The sequence below is a fragment of the Pleurodeles waltl genome, chromosome 4_1 (assembly GCF_031143425.1).
Source record: "Pleurodeles waltl isolate 20211129_DDA chromosome 4_1, aPleWal1.hap1.20221129, whole genome shotgun sequence".
NCBI lineage: Eukaryota > Metazoa > Chordata > Amphibia > Caudata > Salamandridae > Pleurodeles > Pleurodeles waltl.
Window position 1 is genome coordinate 599,223,028 of NC_090442.1, and position 24,256 is coordinate 599,247,283.

Consider the following 24,256-nt stretch of genomic DNA (forward strand, 5'->3'; position numbering starts at 1 on the left):
AGTAGTCATATGGGTATGTCTGCCCTTAAGAGCCTTCTGAGGACTCTACATTGGTGGACAGACATGGATGTTGAAGGCAACTGCTGGATTAGGAAGTGTGAGGTATGCTCTGCTAGTGACAGAAACTTAAAGACAACCAGCAGCTTATAACAACCTGTACAGTGGCACCATAAGGCTTGGAAAAAAAAGACCTTGGATATTGCAGGGCCTTTCAAGAAACAGATATCACAAGCAATTTGTTCTGGTTCTTATCGACTGTCATTTCATATGACCAGAACTGAAGTTTGCTGAGGAAGCTATTGAAGTTCTTGATTTTCTAATGGAATTCTTTAGTAAGGAAGTTTATCCTAAATGGACGGACAGTGGTGAGCAGATTGGTTCCAAAGCCTTTGCTGGCTTCCTATCACAACACTGCATGATCAGAACTGCACCACATGATGTAAGATGAAATGGTTAAGTTGAGAGGTTTAACTGCTCTATGAGGGAAAACCACTCATTTGGCACTTCAGAGCCAAAGCCTACTGTGGATTTATAGAGTCACCTCTCATTCTATGACTGGGGTTAGCCACTCCAGCTATTAAGGGGTAGGATTTGATCTTCTAACGTTTGTCTGGTGGTTGATGTGCAAATTCCCTAACGAGAAAATGTGTGATGTCTGTATGAATAGTCAAGAAATAAGGAAAGCTGTTGAATCCATGCAAAGAGAATCCAAGAGATAAGATGTTGTACACACGTTTCATACTGCCAATGTATTTCTAAGGGACACTGTTAGAATTTGTTCTTCTGGCCCCACTGAAAAGAGAATATCCAAACATGTCAGAATAAGTTTGGCATTTAATTTTACAATAATTTATGACAGATCCGAAAGGTGTTGAGCCAGAACCCAGTAAAGGTCAGACACTCCCACTATGAAAGAAGGTCCCTCATGCTGCAACTTCTAAAAAAAAAGATGATTGTGTAAATACAAATGTCTTGAGGTGTGTCTTGGAGTGGTACATAGTATGTTTGGTGCAGGAGTGAAGTACCAAAATAGGTCATGGTGCAGGCTTCAACAACCAGGAGTTGTCCTTAACAATGTATTCCCCATGGCTTGGAGAGATTGATGGTAGTTTAACTTGTTACTCATTGTACAAGCACTCTACATACTCGGTATCACAGCCACCTGCCTCAGTGAATGAGAGTCTGCAGTCAATTTTCCACTTGCTTCCCCTTCTTTTTGGTTATTCCCTCACTGTTGCACTCAGTGTCCTTTTGTTTGTCTTGTTGCAGGGGTTCCACAAACGCATAATGTATGAGTAGGTTTTGTGGTGTTCTAGACTCCCAGGAGGGCTCTATGCTTATTCACTAAGCTTTTACTACTACAGTCCATGGATATGTGAATGCTGACAGGAATTGGTTGTGGCATCAAGCCAATTCACCTCCCCGGTGTTGGCCTGAATCAGAGCAGCATCCTCTACAGTAGAGCTTTGACTTGAGACTCCTGTTTCCGGCCTCCACCCCTGCAGCTGTGCGATCTTGTCAGTGCCTTCAGGTATGCACTGCACTCATATCTCCTCTCACAAATTAGCCTGCACTGTGACACTTAGGCCCATATTTATACCTTTTTTAGCGCCGCATTTGCGCCGCTTTTTGACGCAAAAGCGGCGCAAACGTACAAAATACAATTGTATTTTGTAAGTTTGCGCCACTTTTGCGTCAAGAAATGATGCAAATGCTGCGCTAAAAAAGTGTAAATATGGGCCTTAGTCTGCCCAGTGACTCTGCCATAACCATGGGCTGGCCTGCCCAGTCTGCAGTACACTGCTTCCCGGTCAGGAGGATCATCAGGGTCAGGAGGATCATCACAGTCACTCAACCCCTCCTGCTGTTGGTTTTACTGGTTGTCACTGCCTCTTTTGCTTCAGTGCAGCTCAAGTTGGTCCAAGTCTGCCCTGCATACTAGTGTAGGTCACGATTACACTGTATTTTTCTGCCTTGGTGAACAGTTATTCCATGATCTTCTGGTATTTTATATAGAAACTCACTTGTGTCATGTCATATCATTCTCTACAGTTAATTACATGAAGGATGTTATGCAGTGTAAGAAATTTGATTTTTATTTGGGGTGGGTTACTGCCCACTTCAAGGAATAATCATGTTTGTTAGGGTAAACCTTCAAAGCCACTAAATTAACCTGAGCTCAACGCCTTGGTAGCTATGGCACAGAATAGATAGTCTCAACTTAGGGCAGTGTAATGCATTTAAGCAGTACCAAAACAATAATAAAGTCAACAAATCAACCAATGAAAATCCAAAACCGAATTAGAAAAACAGAGTTAAATTTAATAGAAACAATGACACCAAAAAGACAAAAGGGGAACTGGCAATATGAGTTTTTAAAGATTTAATTAGCAATACCTCCTAAAAGCAAAAAAGTGCCAATGACAGTCTAGAGAGGAGTTATCTTTGCCCATTCAGGTTAGTCTATTGTTTGCTCCTGGGAGGTATTACAAGACTCTTTCACACCTATTACCAGACTAAGTCCAGGCTGAGAGTTACTGATTGTTAATGCAAAATAGCCTACAGGAACTTCAAGCAGGGTGAAGGTAACTTTCCAAAAGTTGAGGGCATGGCTACTCAAGATGGTTGTCGATGCCACCTAGGAGGCTCCTGCTATCCCCAATCCAATCCTGCATTATCCTGCGGCACCGACTATTTGCCCCAAACGGTCCGGGGGGTTGATGTGCACTGACCCCTGAGCAGGCTGGCTGCCTCCCTACGGTCCCAGGGTATTGCCTTGATGGAGGAGAAGAGAGGGCCGGGCAAGACCTGGTGTGTGGTAGCTGCCTTAGTCCTGGGTGGGGCCTCCTGTGCTCCCCCTGCCTGTGGGTTGAGTCCACGACGTGGTGGCTGGAGAAGTTGTCTGCCTGCTGAGAGGCAGAGCTGAGGAGTGGCAACTAATCGAGTTGGACAGCCCTGGGAGGTTTCTCCAGGACCGCAGAGCTGAGACGAGTGCTCTGGCTGAGCATGGCTTGGTCTGCAAGGCCAAGGATATAGAATCTGCGTTTACTAGGCCACCTGGCCAGGACACAGTTGGGAGGCCCTCTCCAGGACAGAGGGAATCTAAGGGGCCACCGTGGCCTGTAGCAGCTACAAGAGGGGTCTGATCTGAACATACCCTGGCTGGCAATGTGTGACCGGGGGCTCCCTGCAGCACTGGGCCTGATAGCTGCAGGACACTTGAGTGCAACTGTTTAACCCGGTGGGGGGCGAGGCCTACCTGCCTGCCTGCTGTCTGGAAAATGGGGAGGGGGTGGCCCCTCTGGGTTGGAGCAGGGGCGGGAGCCCCTGTAGTGTTTTGCAGCTGTGGCTGGGGCCCAATCTGACCCTAGAGGCACAGCAGCATGGGACCCAGTGCTTTTTTGCACTGTGCCAGGAGGTAAGTGGGGGACAGTGTTGGGTCCTGCAGTCGCAGGGGCCTTTCATGGAGCTGATTGGCCCCGTAGAGAGATGAGACCTCCCGCTGGCTGTTTGGGGTGTGGGGGGCTGGCCTGTGCCGTCCACGCTTCCACAGGACTCTACAGCGCATTGGGCTCTTAATCAACCACGGCCCCTCTCCTCTGGGGATTCCAGAACAGTGGCATGCCTCCGGTGGGGGGACTAATCAGTGTCACAGACAAGTGGGCTGAGAAGAGATGGACTGCACAATCCCACCTACGAGTGTGTCAATGACCCACTTAGGCTGAGCTCCTCCAGATTGCAGATGATCACCGGGGCATCTTGTATTTCTTTGAACACCATGAGGATGTCTGGAGGTGACTGGAGATCTGGCAAAGGGGCCCAGAGGAGGCTTCGGGACTAGAGGGACCAGGCACAGAGGAGCGGGGGGTTCTGGCAGGGTCTCCTGGAGGAGCAGAATGGACACGGAACCTGGGTGTGGGTGATCTCCTCCAGCAGATAGCCCCCCAGAAGTACCCATTCAGGAAGATGCCAGGAAGACGGCACCATGGCCCTAGTCTCAGCCAGTGGACCCATGGAGGAGATGGGAGTGGAGAAGAGTTCGAAGGGACTGCCATCACAAACTGAATCTGTAACCTGAAATTTTGTCTTTGTATCAAGCAGAGTGTAGGGTTGACTAATTGTTACTGCTTATTTCTATAGTGGGTTGGGGGATTGAGGCTAATTCACAATACTACATCTCGTTCTCCTCCCCCTTCTGTTTTTTTGTGTTGGCACTACATTCGGTCTGGGGGTATTTGGGGACTCCTTTCCACTGATTACTGGTAGGAAATGGTTGGAGGGGGAAGGGGTAGGCTGCAGGTCCTGGCAGAAGGTACAGTATTGGATTTACAGCATAGCAATCTGTTATTTTGCTGTTCATCCGGGGTGGGGGGGTTATGACTGTTCATTTGAAATGAAATGCAACTCCATGGGGTCTCTGGTTTGTTCTCTCAGTGCTGAGCTATAGCAGACCCATGGGATCCCTTGAGGACGGAACACTGACTAGGAGGAACTGCATGGACGATTGCTGGGAGGGAGTTTAAATTTCCACATATTTCCCACATGGCTGATCGATACAATATTATTACCTGGAATGTAAGAGGGCTAAGGGATTACTTCAAAAGATTCAGGGTCCACTCATACCTTAGGCATCACAAAGTACAGATAGCCTGTATCCAAGAAACACATCTCGTGGACTCTGAAACGCGGCAACTAGAAATGGCGGGGTCAGCTTCTTACTCCTCATATGCCAGGGATTGTGATATGGGTAGCCACGGGTGTTCCCTTTAGGCACACATACAGTGAAGCAGATGTGGAGGGGTGCTTTGCTGCTACATGGTACCCTTGATGGATGGGAAATCATCATACTGAATTCCTATGCCCCAAATATTTATGACTGACAATTCTATAATGAAAAGCAGGGACCTCTGGAGGACGGGATGGGATTGCCTATGCTCTAGGCAGGAGATTTTAACTATATACTGAATAATGAAGAGAATCGGCATCCACCCAGGAAGGGTACCAAACCACTGATGGTGGGGACACTGAAGACAGTAATGAGTAATCAAGGCCTAGTACATAGTTGGCAGACCTTACACCCGGGGTGCCCAGAATACACCTGCCACTCACTAACACATAACACTGATAGTCTCCTGGATAGGTTCCTGGCAGGAGGCATAGATCACACATCCAGTGAGGCAGCTAGGGTGGTTTCTTTTGGCTCATGCCCCAGTACTGTTGACGCTCCAGAAAGAAGACAGCCCGGGGAGATGGGGGGCATGGAGGATGCCTGCTGACTTCCTGACTGACGCTACCTGTCGGGAAAGTCTAGCAACTTCCCTTCAGAATTATGTGACGCAGAATAAGGGTACTATGGATACCAGAGGAGTCGAATGGGACGCCCTAAAGACAGCGATGAGGGGACAGTGTATGGGTACAGTCACTGGGGTGCAAAGGAGGTTTGCGGCAGATCTCAAGGAGCAAAGGCTGGCAGACCTTCAACGAGGTAAGGTAACCTTGACTAAGGTGCATGCCGTAATGCCAAGAGTGCACAGGGAACTGCATAGCACATGGAATGCCTTAGAAAAGTCAGGTCTAAAAACATATTGTCAGCTTCTGGATAGGGAAGGGGACAAATCAAACTCCTGGCTTGGATTCTCAGGCGTGAAACAGAGATACCTCCCAAACTACATGTAAATAATCTACATAGTGAACCACAGACTAGGTGATGTGATATTCTGGATACCTTTCTGGAGCACATCAAGAAAGAATATCGTGCAGGCCCCCAAGATGTGGAGGGGAGGAGAGAGTTCCTGGTGGGAGTTGGACTTCCTGGGCAACAGCTGGAACAAGCACAGGATTTAGAGGAGGAAATCACAATAGAAGAGCTGGGAACAACTATCAGGGCACTCAATAGATCCAAGGCTGCCGGGGGCGGGGTGTTTCCCTGTAGAGTTTTTCCAGACCTATTCAGCAATACTTACGGAGCAATTGGTAGAGGTCTTTCTGGAAGCCAAGGGTACCAGGTGTTTGCCCGAGACAATGCGTGAAGGGATCATGTGTTTAATGCTTAAACCTGAGAAGGACACAATGGATCCCTCCTTTTATCAGCCCCTCACCATGCTCAATTCGGATCTAAATATCTTATACAAACTCTAGCGCTCTAGGCTGCAGATGGTGGTCCAGGATCTGATGCATGAGGACCAGTGTGACTTTAATCTGCAGAGGCTGGCACGTGTCCTGCATGAAACTGCAGACTGAGAGGAGGAGTAAGCACTGGTCTCTCTAGAGCTAGAAAAAGCGTTTGAGAAAGTAGATTGGGGATAGTTAGTGGCTGTATTAAAAGGTATGGGAATGGATACAATTGTTATATACTGAACCCGTTACATGGGTTAGGGTGGGTGGGGACATATCTGAGCCCTGGATGGTTGAGAGGGGAACTTGTCAGTGGTACCCCCTTGAACCTCTCCTTTTTGCACTTGCGATTTAGCCCCTTGCTATACTTCTGCAGAGGGACATGGGTCCCTGGGGAATCCAAGTGGGTGAGACCTCACACATAGTATCAATGTATGCCGATGATGCTCTGGTGTATGTCTGATCCAGAGTGGAGACAGTCCCTTGGCTAATGCAATTATTGACCTAATTTGGAGAGGTATACGGCTTCTGCGTCAATGCACACAAATCACCTTTTTTTCCCATTAGGGAACAGGGCGACCACACACCCAATTGCCACCAGTGGGGCTTTCTTGGGAGATTGGAGGGGGGTTTGATACCTGGGAATCTGGGTCACAAACACAAAGGGCAAAAAACAAGCACAAGAACGTGGGCAGGGTTCTAAAGGGGCTTGAAGACTCTGTAGAGTCTTGGAATAGGCTCCCGCTGTCAATGATGGTTAGAGTGGCAATAGCAAAGATGGTCTTTCTCCAACAGTGTTTATATATGTTTCAGCTTGAAGACCGATTATTTCAACGATTGGACACTCTAATGGTGTCCTTGATATGGGCAGGTAAACGTAGAAGGGTAGCCCTGGACATCCTTAGAAGAGATCTAGAGGATGGAAGACTCGCTGTCCCAGGTATACAATACTACTATTATGCAGCCCATCTGCAAGATGCCGCTGGTGGTTAACAGACACAGACAGCTGGGAGAAGAGACTTCTGGGAACCCAGCAGGATGGTGAAACACTGCCCAGAATACTGATACGGGGAGGAAGATCAGCGCAACCCCTGCCTTACCTGATTAGGCACACAGCTGAGCTCTGGAAGAAGGTAGTAAGGAAGGTAATTGGGTGGTGGGCGAGCTCCCTTCGCCAGGGAGCTATGGTTATGGGATCTAGAGGCCTTCAGGATGATGGACGCCCACATGTCCTTGGAATGATGGAGGGCAGAGGGATGTCAGTTTGCAGGAGACTTGTGCCCCGGTGAGCAGTTTATGTCCTTTCAAGACCCCCAGGAAGTGTTTGAGGTGGGCCTGACTAGTTTCTCCACTATGCTAGGCTCAAGAGAGTGGCGCGAGACCTGTGAATAACTTTTCCAGAAGTCCCTCGTCCCTCAGCGGTCCTTAATGGTCTACTTGCGTGGAGGCAGGGGAGACAGTTAACTTATTTTACATGGCACTTCAGAAGGACAGGAAGATGTGCCCCTTTCCAGCACATGGAGCCTGGGTAAGGGAACCGGGAGAGCCACTCAAGGCTATTGACTGGCACCAGGTGGCAGCACAGGTACGCTCGATCTCCTGCAATAACATATTTAAATTATTGCACTTAAATTTTCTGCATTGCACCTACATAACCCTCAAAAGTTAAATAGACTAGACCTCTCTAGAGATACTAGGTGTACGCAGTGTGGGGCACTAAATGCCACCTTCTTGCATCTAGCTTAGGAGTGTGCAGAGGTGCATTCCTACTGGGCACAGGTGATATCTCTTATTCGGTAGGCCACAGGGATAGATACTCCTTTGTCACCTACAGACTGCCTATTGGAAGTAGTGAGGAAACACAAAGGTTGCAAAATACTGCACAAGCTTGCACTACTAGCTCTACTCATAACAAAACGTAGGATTGCAATCGGGTGGATGGGAACTAGGCACTCCACTGGTAGATCACTGGTTTCTGGACCTATTAGAATGAGGTGTAGCAGAAGAACACCACATGCGTTTGGTTTGAACGGATGAAAAAGCATCAGATGAGCTAAGGCTCTGGGCCCACTTACTTGTCAAGTTTAACAAAACGGATGATAGGTCCACGGATGAGGACACTGGGGCAGAGTGGTGAGACCCAGTGAGTCTCTCTTGCTGGGGATTTGGTGGCCAGGCAGAGGAGCACCATTGAGATAATGTACTGACTCTAGTTATTTTAGCTCACAGTCTTGGTCTAATTGCCTTTGATCTCATGTAATAACTTTAGGACCTTACCTCTTATCCATATATATCATGCAACTGTTACCATCTAAAGCGAATGCTTTGAGTATGTTTTCATCAATGTGACAGGGGCGCTGTCGAATCTCATGCACTGATTATTTTGATTGTAGTTGTGTATTTTAAAATCTATAAAAATAAAGATTTTTAAAAAACTTTCTAAAAGTTACTTTCCTTAATATTTATTAAAAATCTGACTTCCCCATTGAACTTTATTGTAATAACTATTACAAATTGTGGTTTATTTAGTTTTCTAGTTGGTCCCTTTAATGAGTTAGCAGTATTAGTATTTTAATCTGCATTCTGATTGTCTACATAGGACAGCTAGACCTGCCATAATGAAAATAGATTTTTCGGCCTTGTCACTGTAGGGACATGGTAATAATAATTTACTACATGTCCACTTTTAATACCATTGCCTTACCTCGTGGGCTACAAGGCTTACTTAGGAGTGACTTACTAATATTTAAAATGGAGGTTTTTACCTGTCAAAAAGGGTTATTACATAATGTCTTAATGCAGGCTTGCTTTACACAGCAACAGTCGGGTATAGAGGCTAGGTCTATAACCATGCTTGCAATACTACTGTAGTGGAAGGCATAATAGATGCTGCAGTTCACAAGTGTCATTTAACCTAAAAGTCTTGAGTGCACTTTCCAAACTATAAATTAGGGATTTAAAGGCACACACATTGCACCTATCAAATATTTAACAATTATGTACATTTTTGAAATGCATATTTTAAATACAATTCTCATCTTTAATGCTCCTGAATAAACAGGAATGTATATCACACCAAATAATGCAATTCCTGATATTTGCAAATAATTACTCACCTTTCTGCTGCAATAAATCTGGATTCCTGTTTAAGACATCTAGTGGAAGACAGACAAGTGTGTCCAGGGCTTTCTGGAGGTAATGGATCCCTCTGGAGAATAATCCGTATTCAATGAACATGTCTCCAATGCCCTTTTGTATTCTGAAAAGTACTTCTACTGTCATTGGATTCTCCAATGTATCCTGAAAATAACAAGCATTTCTAATCATATTTCACAGATATTTTTGTAAGTGATGCAATGGTTATTATCGTAAAGCCAATCTTTCCAAACATACAGTAAACATTATTTGTAAGTAGATATGGTAAATGAACAGTCAATGTTTACAAAGGAACTATGGGTATTGTGTTACTGGCATGTAGTACACGTTATGCAATCTGCTACACTAGAATGCTGACTGCAAAACACAGATGAGAAGCGCAAAGGAAATTGAAGTGACATTAGGAATCCCAACTGCGCCATGATATGAGGCGTGTCCTGATATAAACACCTATTTATCGCTCATCACTGCCACCTACAGCCTAATTCTCTTTCTGCCTGGTTGATTTAACCAGATAGCTGAAATAAAAACCTTAAATATTTAAATGTAATTCAAAGAGGGCAGACAACATGATTCCTTCTCGGTCTTTAGTTTTATAATACAACTTCATGTTCATATCACAGACAAAGTTCTGAAAGGTGTAATTATTTCTACAGATCACCCCCGATTTAGAAGAATGGCAACCATGTGGAATCTCATTTTAGGTTCCATGTATTGAGTCCTAAAGTTCCTTTTAGAGAGACTCATACATGATCAATAATGTACCATACTGTACTGAGGAGCTATTTTTAAATGGAAAGAGGTACCACATATTTGCTACAAAATTTGCCTTTTCCTGTCGGTTAGTCAACCCTGCCACATAATTTGGGACAAATGTACTATGAAAAGGCTCTGTAATAGGTGTTGCAAATTGTGTACTGACATTTTCCGAATGCATTCTGTTTTTGTGAACAGACCGATGGACTAATATATTGGTTCACAAAACCCAATTCATAGTGTGCCACAACTTGACCTACTTCATGAATATTGATAAAGTAGATCGCAAATTGCAACTTACTATGAATCGCAACCATCACAGGGATGGTGGCCTGCTGAGGTTAAATAAAGCAATTTAAAAATAACAACCCAGAAAAACTGAATGTGTTTAAAAAAAAGGAAATTAAACTTGTAACTAACATTTTTTAAGGGTATGTTACTCTAAAAAATATTTTTTCCAAAATTCACAAAGGAGAAAGGGTCCCTTGGGATCCCATTCCGTTTCTGGATGATTTGCTGTTACCTTTCAGTAGTTGGTAAAACAATAATGTTTTGCAACCGGATTTCAGTTGCAAAATAATAATGCGAAATGGATGGATAGAAAGAGAGAGATCCACTGCAATTCACTATTTGGAAAGGATGCCGTAACATTCCCTATCCAAATTCTGAATCGGTATATAGTCGCAAACCTAAACAGTGATTTTGTAAAGTGTTAATGAATCACAATTTGGGTTTCTTACATAGAAAAATACCGTGTGGTGGCTACAAACTGCACAATTTTGCAAATTGGCCATTTGTGACCACAAAAAAAATTGGTACATCTTGTCCTGGGTTCTTTACTGCCACATGATTCCAGTGGCACTGACTATAACCACAGTTCTGGCTTGTAATATGGGTGATCCATCTTAAACATTACTTCATAAAATGGTGATCTCTTTATTGAGTGCACTGCAAACTATTGCTTACCCCGCTTACCTTTATACTCTTTCGTGGTACACTTTAAAATTACCAAGACATATTCACTTAAACGGTACTCTAATAACTTCATCCCACCACATCTCAATTTATGGAAATAAAGGGTCTCTCAAATAGCCACTTACCAGTTTTCTAGCAATAATGATTACAAGTAAATAAATGATGTATCTTTAATCTTCTGACGGCCTCCTCTCTAGCTGAGGGAATCTACACTTTACCTGTAATTTCTTTCACTGTTCTTATAACCACTGCCCAACATTCAACTATCACGGGGCCCTGTATCACTAGGTCGAGCAAGGCACCAGGTTCCACACAACTGAAGCATGTATGTGACATTCATGTATGTTTATCAGTACAGTGCATGAATCATTATAGTCTGATGAGAGTACAAATACATCACTACATTTAATTACATAGAACAAGACACAAATATGGCTATCCTATATTTGAACTCTCCCAGCACTCCATGCTCATCTTTTTATCGGCATCTTTGCAGGAACAGCTAATATCTCCTACTCTCTGCTGACCATGTTTTTGTGAAAACGAATACACATTTTTACTGCCACACATTGATCATAATAATCAGCAACAGCCTTATTTTTGACATAGAAAAGAAAATGGATGTTTACTAATGGTGATGAAAATTTCTGTAATATGGTCAAGTGAGTCTGCAGGAATAAATAGTCCAATATGGGGGGCAAGTGAATTACCAATATAGTTGAGGTAGCTAATTGATAGCAATAAAGTTGTGATATTTATCGCAAAGTTAAAGTTTATCTCCACATAGGCATCTGAGCCACACAAAAATGTAAGAGTGACAAGTTCAGAAGTTCAGTAATTTAATTCTTCCTAATCCTGCCCCACCACTAGTAGCAAATAAATACTATTTTAAGTAATGATATTATTACTGGGAACATCTGTAGTATCCAAGGAGGGAGTTAGAAGAGGATTCGTCTCACTTTTCATTCACTTGATCCCATTTAACTTTAGTGGGTGCTCCTACCCATGACATAAAATTGAATGATCTTTCCCTGCCGGTTCACTCCATCATAGAAATAAGCAAATGCTTCATCAATTTAATTCTAGTCAACTTCAGTAATGTTGTTGCAAAAATTCCTCTTACACAATGTGACATTAGTATAATTCACACGCTGATGAACAGAAATAAAGATGATTTTAACATAAACAGTAGCAACATGTGGGGGAAAAACAAAGAATAAAAAGAACTAGACTTGCATAATTTACAGAAATACAGCAACGTTCTGTTAAAACCAGAGTTTTGATAGAAGGGAATGCTAGGCTTATTAAAGGAAGCTAGAACGCAATGCTATTTGAGCAGTACTAGTTTTAAGGTCTTTGTAAACCTAAAGGAACGTGGTATATTTTATTTTGAATATTTGATATAGAGCAAATCTATCTCCCAGAAGAAAGCAAACACTTTACAGAGAACGTTTTCATTGTAGCAGGAGCATCTCAAAAGCCACCATATGTTAAAAAGTATGCAGGCCTAATTAACAAAGGTAGAAAGCTTACTAATTTTTTGGTATTCACAAACTATGAGTTTAATATTACTAATAGTAATTTTAAGACTGTAGAGGCTCACTACTCGTGGCAGAGACTCTGCGTTAAAAAATAGACCCGTCCTTTAATTATTATTATTTGTTGAAGCTCATGCGTGTATTGGTGCTGTAGTGGTACAAGCAAGATGGAGTTGTTTTTTATTGTCCACAGGCAGACATCAAAAAGTCAATGATGACCACCTTGGAGTTAAGAATGATGCAGGCAACTCAAACTTCCGTTTTAATGTCATCCCATCAGGCCCCTTGTTGATAATTACCTGTGTACACAGCTAGACTGGTAGTCAAAAACAGCCCGGCAAAAATATTGAAACTAGAACATCCCTTCTTCCCCTCTATCTCTCTCTCTCGCTCTTTCTATCCATCCATTTATGTCTCTCTCCTTTCCCCTCTCTCCTCCCACTCTTATTTCTCTCTCCCCCTCCCTTGCTCCTGAAATCTCCACTGTGCCTGCTGTAATTTAGGTCTGCAAGCTGAAGAAAGTGATAAAGGCAGCACCAACAGCAGCCACGGGCCTTTAAAAAATGCTTCCAGTTGCTACACGCCCTGGAGAAATGCCCCATATGGTAAATTGACAATCTAGCCCTGCCTGTGTACACTTCTGTAAGACCATGTGAACATTTGTGGTTCCTCAAAAGTGTCATTAGGACTCCAGTGTGCTATTTTTACAGCAGCTTCATGTTCATAAAGCAGTGCAGTGCTCCATACATGCATCCTGTGAACTGAGTAGTTCCCAGATTTAGGTGGAGAACAGCTCCTTCCTTATATGGACCACCATCCAACACCACCAACACTCTGAATCTGCTCACCTAAAACACCTGTTTCTCTAGCAGATTTTTTAAGCATAGGATTAGCAAGTGCCATTCACTTGAGCTGAAAATGGCAAATGCCTTTTACCCCTTTAGGCACAGTATTACAGCTTTGGAATGGTAAAATACCATCCAAAGCAACCTGGAATTAATAAAAGCACCCCCTGGCATGTGGTTCGATCTAGTTAGAGCTCTTCAGAGTGGTATATCTTTGTCTAGGCACAAGGGAGCACAGAGAATAAGTCAATACAATGCCCTTGCAGGTATAGAGTGCCATATAAATTATGAAAAAATAGAAGCAGCAAACTATGGGTAGTTCCCAAGTTTAGGTAGAGAGCAGCTCCTTATATGAAGCACCCTACCTACTAAACACGTGTCAGAGATTGCTTTTATTTGTTCCAGGTTGGCTTGGATAGTATTTTATCATTTCAAATCTGTAATAGTGTGCCTATTTTTAAAGTTAATAAACCTAATCTGAAAAAATGAATTCAGTTTTTATTTTTATTTAAAAAAGATTTAAATAATTTAAATAAATACATTTTAACAAAAATTTAATACATATTAAATAAAAATAAAAAATGAAATTGAGGATTTTTTAAAATCGATAAAAAATATTATTTATAAATTAAATGACTTTTTATATTGGGCATTTATTACACAATTTACTTGCTGCATTCCTTCTCATATCTGCATGTCCTCAACATTAAATTGCCTTCCAATATTATTCTGTGATGGAATGCATTTGAATTCCAGGTGTATGGAAGTATTTAACGTTATTGTTTCCAACCATTCTGCCAGGACACACGTTGAGTTGTTTGGAGCCTCCTATACACTAACGGCCCATGTGCCCACCTGTAGGAACTTCAGTGAGGGCTGGTACAAGCACTGATGATCATTTCATATTTATTGTCCATTGGTTTAAAGCATTAAGTGAAAAATTCCATTGGAATTTCCTTTTCTTCAAAAATTGCAATGATAAAATTACTACAATTCAGTTTTCTTTGTACACACTATGCTCACTTGTAAAATGTTTCCAGTTGAGTCCTATCACATTGAAGAAACTAAAATCACGGTAATCTGCCCACCTACTGCCATCTACAAAAAATAATGCAGTTTCAATTAAGGCTTCATCACCTGTTGCCAAACAATCATGGGGCTATTTGCACATATTCCATCTTTAATCCCAGTCCATAAACTAAATCCTATGGTCGCACGGACGTTTTACATTGTTCACCTTCCCTCGGACCTATTCTAGTAATATCTGTTAGTTTGAATAAATACTAATGGAACGATTCACCAAAGCATTTATGAGCATGGAAAATAGTACTACGTCTTTTACGTTTTTTTTACACACCTTTGTGAATCAACCCCAACACCTTGTTAGAAGTGCAGAGAGGGCACAGCCCTTTCTAGTTTTAATCATTGTATATGACTACTCCTTCAATAATCCCATTTTATTCCTGTTTTAGATGTTTTGGGACCCATTTGCAAAGGCACTTAAGAGTATGTAAAAGAATAGTACAGGAGTATCACCTTACGTGCGCCTTTATAATAGGCTCCTCATGCTTCCTTATCTCCTCTCCTGACAGGGAAAATCTAACAGCTTCATTACCCAAGTCTATACTATGTTGCAGAAATTGTAGCTAGAAGAAACCCTGCGCGCAGAGTCGAATGACAGAGACATGCAGACAGGGCCTAATTAACAAACATTTTATTGAGAGTAGGTCTGACTTCTGTCGCACTACTCCATGCCTGCCACTGAATTACAGGAGTAACTGCAAAATCGTTGTTCATTGAGGCTGGTATGTATGATATTCCCTTTCTCAATGAGAGTTGCCTGCAAAGTTCATCGACTGATGCAGGAGGTTCGTGAGCTCCTAATGTCCGCTTCAGACCCAAGTACCTACGACTCTGAAGTCTATGAAGTTTGTGAAAAGCTCTCTTTAGTTTTTGCAGTAGTAATCGCAAGGAGCAAGTAACACTATGAGCATTTAATTCCAAGACAGATACTGATAACGTAAGTCGTGAAAAGTTTCTATACATTTCTCAACATTTCTCTGTACAAATGTACATTTAAAGGGTTATCTTGTGCCCCTTGAATTTATAAAAGAAATAACAATATTATTGACAAGATTCAAGAATAAAAACCGCAGTTGGTTCCTAACACTTCTTACATTTTAGAGCAGAAGCTCAGGCTGCATGAACATTGAAAGTGGGAGAACAGACTCGTGGCCTCCGCTTCTCTTGCATCCCTTTTGGAGATTAGACGTGCATTGTTGTGAAATCCTTGTTTTTGAAGTGACGTCCTTCACAAGAGGGGTGTGGTGTGACTGACAGGCAGACGAGCTAAAGCACAGACCTTCAAATTACAACCTGCGACTCACAGGTAAGCAAACTGGTTGGACCGGAGAGGTGGATTCTAATCAGACGGCTTTCTTCACTGTGGTCATACCCTGAAGATCTGCTCATCACACAAGAGAGCAAGGGAGGAGGGCCCAGGCCGTATCTAATACATGGCAATGCTGGAATCAATGGCCAATAAATGTTCATAAACTAAAAGGTGATGCTGTTCCATTGCTTATAAAGGGTTCAAGTAGCGCATAGGATTATTACCTATTGAGGCAAAAAGACCGCCGAGCCTTCAACGTACTCCTGTACCTCTTTGCGGCGAGAATTGCCATGAACACACAACATTGCAATATACCGATCATTTATGGTGAAATCCCTTCCTAATGAACATAAACATTTCGGAAGCATGGACAAAGGCTGCACAATCAGCTTCGACGTCAGTCTATTTGGGAAGTGGACTTTTTATAAATAAGGTACAAATCTATACTGCTTAAATCTGCACTTCGCACATGTGTTCATTCCTCTGTAAGTCTGTCCTATGATGTTATCTTTACTTTTTCATCTTTGACAGTTACGCTAAGGCTATCACTAGAGCCTAGGTCCCCAGGTTTCAAGGCCAGCAGCTCTAGCCACCATGCCACATCTACTCCACACTTGTTAAGACATTTTTCCCAGTTTGTCCATCTCGTACTTGTCCCTCCCCTGAAGCGTAGCCTCTTTACCATCAGTTTGCTTGGCTTCCAATGTTCACTTTTATGGAGCTACTTTGATCCTTTTCGCTTATGCACTCAATGAAAGTACATGTGTTTTCCAGCTCTCTCCCTCTTGGGCTTCTAGCCCACCCCACTCTGCAGTAGCCGTGCCATCTCACTTGTTCTGCTTATTTTATTCTTTTGTCATGCTGACAAACATCACCAAAAGGCATTGGGAAAGACAATAGGTCCAAAAGCAGAGATTAACTGGCGTGACGAATACTTATTTTGAATGATAGCTTTACTTTCCTTCCTTAAGTGTTATTCATTTCATGTAGACTGATAAATAGAAAGTGATGGATTTTTGTGGCTAAAATAAAAAACAGGCCGATGAGGCTAGCCTGCAGCCAACAGATTTGATTATTAGTAGCATGGACTCAGAGGGTAAATCTTTAAAAGTTGAAAAAATTATTATCAAAGAGAGAGGTAGTAGAAATATCTGTTACTGGTGCTTTCAGACTCATGCGAGTTGTGCAATAAAGAATATCTGTTTATACAATATATTATGTATAGAGGGTGTTGCTGGCCTTTGGTATAAGAGGCCCTGCACTATTAGGATAATTGCAAAATTCTGAACAAGAAAGGAATATGCGGGAACATATCAAACATATAACATTTTAACCAAAAGCAGGAATAATATAAACACAGCAGAGCCTAGTGCCACAGTTACATTACATATCCCCGTTCTGCTGCGTGACCCAATGCGTTAATATACTAGAATGGTCAAGGAAAACATTTTGTCCTGATTTATAAAACTATTCTTGGGCAAGCTTTGCACTGACCATTGTGGATAATAACAAAACTCCTAAAGACCTTATTGGGACCTTCATCTTTCATGGACTCCTGTGAGAGAGAAAATATGCCATAAAGGTCAGGATAACTTGTAACGTCCTTGCTCCTCCCTTGGTACTTAGTACTTAACAGCAGACAAGGTGGGGACAATTTCAAACTGAAATGACACATTGGGAAGCTGGCAGTGCATATGTTCAACTGTATGGCACACATTCAGCATACATTCTCCTGCAATTTTCTTAGTCTGATGCCTACATTCGTTGCAAAGGAAGAGCTATGGTCACTGACCCTCAAGCAGTGAGACCTACTCTCATGTTTACCAATCGCAGGACCATCAGCCACGACAAAGTACCTAAGCCGACATCATAGATGGGGTTCTGGGGAGGAGAGCAGGGTCTAGGTGCTAGAGGCCACTATGTCACTCAAGTGCATATAGCGCTTGCTCTGAGCCAGCAGGTACATGTGTCTGTGAATAAAATGTCAAGGAATAACAACTCCCTCACAATGAGCAGCATTAGCGCCATAGTCAATATGTACAGGTTTGCGACATAAATGCCAGAATGTTTCATTTCATAAATTACAGGTTTATTGAATAATAGGAGGTCATTTAAGGTTAGTGTTTTAAAGTGTGAGGGTGAATGTGGCGTAAAGACCCGTTGTGGGTGCCGCCCTCAGACCACTCAGTAGCAGAAAGTGAGGAGGTCACATGTCCATTCCTGGGCTGGGTGCACACACCCACGTGGCAGATAGGGGGCAGAGGAAGACACGAAGGGAAGTGGAGCTACAAGTGAAGGCATGGACATGGGTGGAGACTGGGAGACAGGGGCATGTGAGTCACGGCACATCAACACTGTGTCCCACCAAACAGACTCTGGCTTTAGGCAAACCCCTTACTCAAGGAGATTGCACCTTCTGCAAAAAGGTTACAGTGTTAGCAGCGTGAAAAGTATCTTAACATTTGTGAATGTAGCCTAGCAGCTTTGAACATTGCACACAAATAACTAGCTTCTCAAATTACAACATTCATATTTCCACGTGGAAATGCCTCCATTGTTGAGAATCTAAAATCAATTCCCATTTTAAAAATCACAAAATAAATGCCATAAAGGATACTTTGTGAATGTGCACCATACGTCCAAAAATTCAGAGATGTTCGAAGCTCTTATGTAAACTAATTTACCTTGGAAAGGAGCGCTTCAGCTGACAGAAGCAGTTCTTCAGCGCCGCTCGTTTTGCCGATATCTTTCAATATTTCTGCTGCACAGCATAGTAATCTGCACATATCAAGTACATTTGATTCAGGTGATCCACATCTATTTTCTGCAATAAAAATGCGGGATTGGTTTCTGGTTTGGTACACATGGTCAATTTTAGTGAACGATGCAAGTCAATAAAATAAAGAATTAGAGTCGTTTCTGTGCAACAAGTTTAAGTACATTTCCTATTACGATTGTTAGGTTCTTCTGTATCCCAATGAGAACATTTCAAGTGATTTAAGGGGAAGATGTGTGTGTGTATATATGTATGTATGTATGTATATATATATATATATATTATTTCTTCAACAGATGGACTGATAGCCATCTGACGGCTGCACCGATCCCATCACGTATCTCCCAAGTGTCGAGGTCAATTGAGTCCAAAGCGCTCGTATTTAGTTGATAAATTTATTTATTTAGCTTATATAGGTAATTCAGAGTCCCGAATGAGATGTCTGTCAACGCGTTTCGGCAAAACGCCTTCTACTGGACAGTTTGGCTAATTATCCGGCATCATTTACATATAGTTATTACGTCCTACATTTATTTATATATATATATATACACATACAAGTGCCCATTATCCGGCACCCACATTGGCGCAAGAGTCAATGCTTCATCTGCCATTCCTGACTTGTACATCTTTCTAAAGGGAGAAAGATTTTCCTTAAACCCAAAGGCAAAGGCCTTCACTGCAGCAGGAAGGTTGACTTCCATCAATATTAAGTCTGCATCTAAAAAGCCAGTGATTTTCCCTCAAACATCTAAAGCCTGCAGTAGGAGTCCTATCCCAATGATTCACTCGCATGGTTATATCACTCATAAATATCCCCATTATATCTGAAGGACAGGATCAGCTAGTGGCTCATGTTCGGTTCACAATCAGTTTCCTTAAGATGCGAGGAGTTACCAAAAGTAGTGGGTAATCCGTAAAACCGCAGTCACAGGTTTTAGTCATCCTAGGCTTTGTAGTCAGCATCAGTGATTGCTCCCTTGATTTTCCACATTAGAAGAGCCATTCAATTAAGAAAGAAAAATGTCTCGTGCTTGCAGCATGAAAAATCCTCCTTCATTCCATTGCCTAGGCCGGAAGTCACCTTCTCACAATCGGTAATTTGTACATCCCAAAAAGCCTTCGTACATCTGGCTCTTAATCTTTTATTTCTTGTAACTGTAGCCATAGTGTTATAAAATATGTATGCATTACATCTACAGTGCAGAGACCCACTCTAACCATTGATTGGAAGAATAGGGGCCCAAGTACGTGGTGATAAACTTAAGCAAGCATTTGCAATGCAATGGGTCCTGCGTTTGCTTGAGTTGGAGCTATTAGCCTTTGTAAATTCCCAACTGGAGTTTTCTTGCCACTTAAATTGAAAATGAAAAGTAAAACAGTTGAAATAAGCAAGCCGATTCAAAGTGCCATGGCTGCCATGAGTACGAGAGTGAAGGAGAGACACAAAAAGAAAAATAAGTTTGCTCGCAGTCAAACGTATTGGGAATCATGCAATTATCCATGTAACAGGGGCAGTCTGCAAGCCAGTAACAAGACCTCTCCAGGGAGGGACAAGCATAAAGCATTTACCAATAATAACAAAGGGTTTTTGAAAGGCAAGCCCACAAACGAGTGAAAGTGGCGTGGTTTAAAGCCCACAATTCTTACAACAGGTCAAATCGCTTGTGCGCTCAACCTAAAAAGCAGGTCCAGAAGACTTAAAGGAGGTAGCACATTGTTGGATTCAGGATGAACATCTGAGAGATCAAGATACCTATCCTAGTGGTAAAGCCATGTCCAGAGGCCATTGCGTGTCTCTCGGAGACGGATGTGCCTAACCCTGGGGTCAGAATCCATTAGGCACATCATAAGCAGTGTTAAGCGTGCCCACTGCAAGAAATGTAGCTCATTGAGTTAAGATTCTTTGCAGATATCTGTGAGTGATTTTGAATTCAGGCGCAGCAATGGCAAGACAGTGGTATTAGGCACTATGGTTTATATCTCATGAGTCATGCGCTCAGTGCTTTCTTGGTGCTGGGCGTACCCCAAGGCTATGAAGGGGCTTACTCCGGGTAAGGTGCATGACTGAGATGCCCTGGTGCATGTTGTAAGGATACAAATGCTTTCCCCAAGTGTTCAAGATGCAAGAGCTGTATGGTGTATCTCAGAGTCAGAGCACTTGCCACAGGGCACAAGGCTGCAGGTCACAATGAGTCATAGTCCATAACCTCTGGGCTGGGGCCAGGGAACATGCCTTGTGGGCACACGACACATGAAGGAGGAGTCCAGTAAGACTCAGGCCTCATGTCTCAGGTAGCTAAGATGCATGTCCAAATGGGTTTAATTCAAGGTGCATTTCCCACAAGGCAAGGAAGATGACAGGGTAGGTGCAAAGGCCCGGGTCCCAGCGCATGTTCAAGGAGAGATGGGCCAAGAGCATGTCCTATGGTCTGGTGACATACATGCATATAGAGCCCCAAGACATATATCCCAAGAAGCCAGAGCCCAGGCCCTACTTGGGAAAGGGTCAGAGTCCCATTGGCCAGTGCTAGCTCCCAGGGACTTTATCCCATGTGCCAAGGACCAAGGTCATGTCCCTGAGTTTAAAGCTGAATAACATTTTTGTCTTTTAATATTAAACGTTCGAAACCAGATCACATCTTACACAATGAGAACAACCGTTTCTTTCATCTCTCATTTATATTGACATGTGAAAGTCAGATCAATTTACCGAAACAAGTGCAATTTACATTTATTTAAATTAATATTTACGAACTCGTGTTTATTACCCAACTGTGTGGTACTCATTTTACCAACATAAGAAAGAAGGAAGGTTTAGCCCTCTGCTGCTCATTGGGAATCAAATAGGTGACCATAAGTTTCTATGCAATTCTCTGTATTAGTATCTGCACAAACATATCAGCACTTTTACATCCCTCATAGAGACAGATAGACATACATAACATGTATTGAGTAGGCATCATTTACATGACTTAACCTGGTGACAGGACGCAACATATGTTAAAGCTAATATACTCTCATTTGCTAGCATCAGAGCACTAAGAAAGCAAAGACAGATCACCACTAAAATACATGCACCTAATAGCCTGGATAATTATTTATTTATTATTTTTTTAAATACATCTTATGTCATTTTAGAGAACTTGAAACATGTTGCCTTATTTCCTTTATGTCTCAGTTGCTTGATATGTTTCATCCATGGTACCAGGTGTGAATTTCTTTTTTATCCAGTATGATAAAATGCATCACTACCAATTATTACTTACCTTTTCGCTCTCTATAGCACCATTACAACAGAATCATGGCAGACGCTGTATCAGCAAACTAGGCAGTCAAATTCCATTGCAGTCGAATACCTGCCAAGCCTAAAGTTTGCTCCAATAGTTAGGGCAGTGATTAATTGGTGAAAGAATAAAGTGCCGGTGCCCACGCCTCTGCTCAGAAGCCCAAGGCCGGCCCCAGGAAATGTAGACACGCGAATATCGAAGCTGCGTAGTCTTGAACGCATCACATGCCTTTTTAATCTGGTATCAGACACGCCATGCCTTTTTATATCACCCCTGCTTTCTCCTGTTGTGACAGGTTTCTAGTCTTTCTCTTCCCCCTGCTTTCCCATTAGTTTCTTTTCCCTCCCTTGCTTGGTCTATGTTTGATTAGGAAAAGCATGTGCCGCTCCCCAAAAATGAGTTCTGGCAGACCCCACTGGCACAAGAGAAGCATTCTGCAAAAGTCAGAAACAGTAAACTGGATAAGGATGTGTCAATGAGCACTCTTAGATATCAGATTAGCCCCTTTCGCCCTCCAGGAAGTTTAGTGCATTTTCATTAAGCAATTTGCTTCTCAGAAGTCGGAGCAGAGCTTGGATATTTGTAGCTTCAGGTAAAAAAACGTTTCACCTCTGCAAAACTCCCTGCCAACTAACAACAAGCCGATTTAAAGCGCCAGGGCCGCCATGAGCGAGAAGGAGAGAAACAAAAAGAAAAAGAAGTTTGCTTCCAGTCAAACGTATGGGCAAACGTGCAATTATCCATGTAACAGGGTTGATGGCCAAGGCAGTAACAACCCCCCCCCCCCACAAGGCGGGACAAACTTAAAACATTTGCCAATGATAACAAAGGATTTTTTGTTGTAAGTTATTTCCTTTGAAGAACCTAAACTTCTAAATGTGTTTTACTGTCTTTACCAATGAAAACAAGATCTGGAAGACTACAAGGTCTGGAGGACTAAAATGGATGTCAAATTACCGATTTGTTGATTATAATCCCTTGCCACTTAAATTCATATTGTTAGTGCAGTGCGTTGGTATATTTTATTTTTTCATGAACAATGTGTGCAAACTGTTACTGCTATCACAGTGGTTTGTCAAACCTGTGGCTTCCAATAAGCTGGTCCCGCTCTCTTCGCGGCCCTCCTGGGCAAGCGCCACGGGTTGTAGTCTCTGCAGATAGGCCGCCGCAGGGTCATAGCCAGCCGCTGACAGCACCTGCCAGTAATGTACAAGCTCTGCCTTCATCTTGTCACCGAGCCTCCTGCTTTTGTTCACTAAAGCGATAGTGCTAGAAGAAAATATACATGCTTTCAATTCATCGTGCAATCAAAATGCCTTTACCTTGGCTAAATACATAAAGCAATCATTCATTTACAGTCATAGGGGTTTCTGCGCTCAAATGAAAAAGCTTTCTTCCTAAACTCGGGCACAGTAACTATCTTTACTCTGGATGTATCCCATTTATCCAAAGTGGCCCTGAAAATTGTCATTGAGGCTCTCCTTACATGAGCACAGGAGATTCAAGAGGCACACACAAGTTTGCTTCAAGCTGTAGGCCCAGCCCTGTGGTCTGATGCTGGTGAGCCAAATAAAGACATTCAACACCATTCTTGTAGCTCAGAAGTTGAGAGAGAGAAAGAAAGAGCGCGAGAGAGACGAAGAGAAGTTTGTTGGATAGTGGGGGGTAGAGCATGAGCTCAGCAGACTGCAATTGTCATGGCCACTGCTATTGCGGCATGGAAAGATGCACAAGGAACTGGTTCACGCAAAGGTAGACGAAGATTTGTCTGTCCCGAACCCTACACTTACTTATGCCAGACTCATGGCTGCTGCTATTAAATAGGAAGTATCATACTCGATCAACCCGTTTACCAACAACTTCACTTAAAATAGTCAATTGCAGCACATAGGAAAAAAGGAGGCAACGCCATCTACGCTCGTTAAAAAATGATTAGGTTTATGTTGTATTTATTTGTTGGGTAGCTTATACAGAACAAACCAGACCTGCTATGGGGCACAGCATTTTACATACGATCGGGTGGACGGATGGACTAAGTAAGGAAAAGAATCAAAGATATTAAAGTTCACATAAGGAAATATACATAGTTAAAGTTAACATATGATGATAGACTGCCACGGGCCATCTAAGCATGTGGAATACATATTGAAATATACGAGATACAGTGGTAAAATTAGCATATAAAAGTAAATAGAGCTCAGAATCACTCATAAATTCTAAAACCTTGGGATATCTTTACAAGTACATTTTTCAAATTTCCTTCAGGATGGTTCCAGATTTACAGCCCAATGTGACACTCCTGTGACAGGTCATAGCTGGAGGTGGTGTTGAAAACATATTTATGTAACTGCATTTTGGAGTACTGCAATCATATTACTAACGTACTACAAAATGTGGTTACCAAACCTATGTAT

The 24,256-nt window shown here is 42.5% G+C and overlaps 1 protein-coding gene across 1 annotated transcript in view; it reads right to left on the reverse strand.

Moving 5' to 3' along the window:
* Nucleotides 1-24,256, reverse strand: part of LOC138287955 (putative tetratricopeptide repeat protein 41) — a 574,376-nt gene that overhangs the window by 177,070 nt on the left and 373,050 nt on the right. The window contains exons 11-13 of the mRNA XM_069228994.1: nt 22,924-23,111; nt 18,461-18,600; nt 9,231-9,414 (exon numbers count right to left, since the gene is read on the reverse strand). Coding sequence (XP_069085095.1) covers nt 9,231-9,414; nt 18,461-18,600; nt 22,924-23,111 — 512 coding nt within the window. The remainder of the gene's footprint in view (nt 1-9,230; nt 9,415-18,460; nt 18,601-22,923; nt 23,112-24,256) is intronic.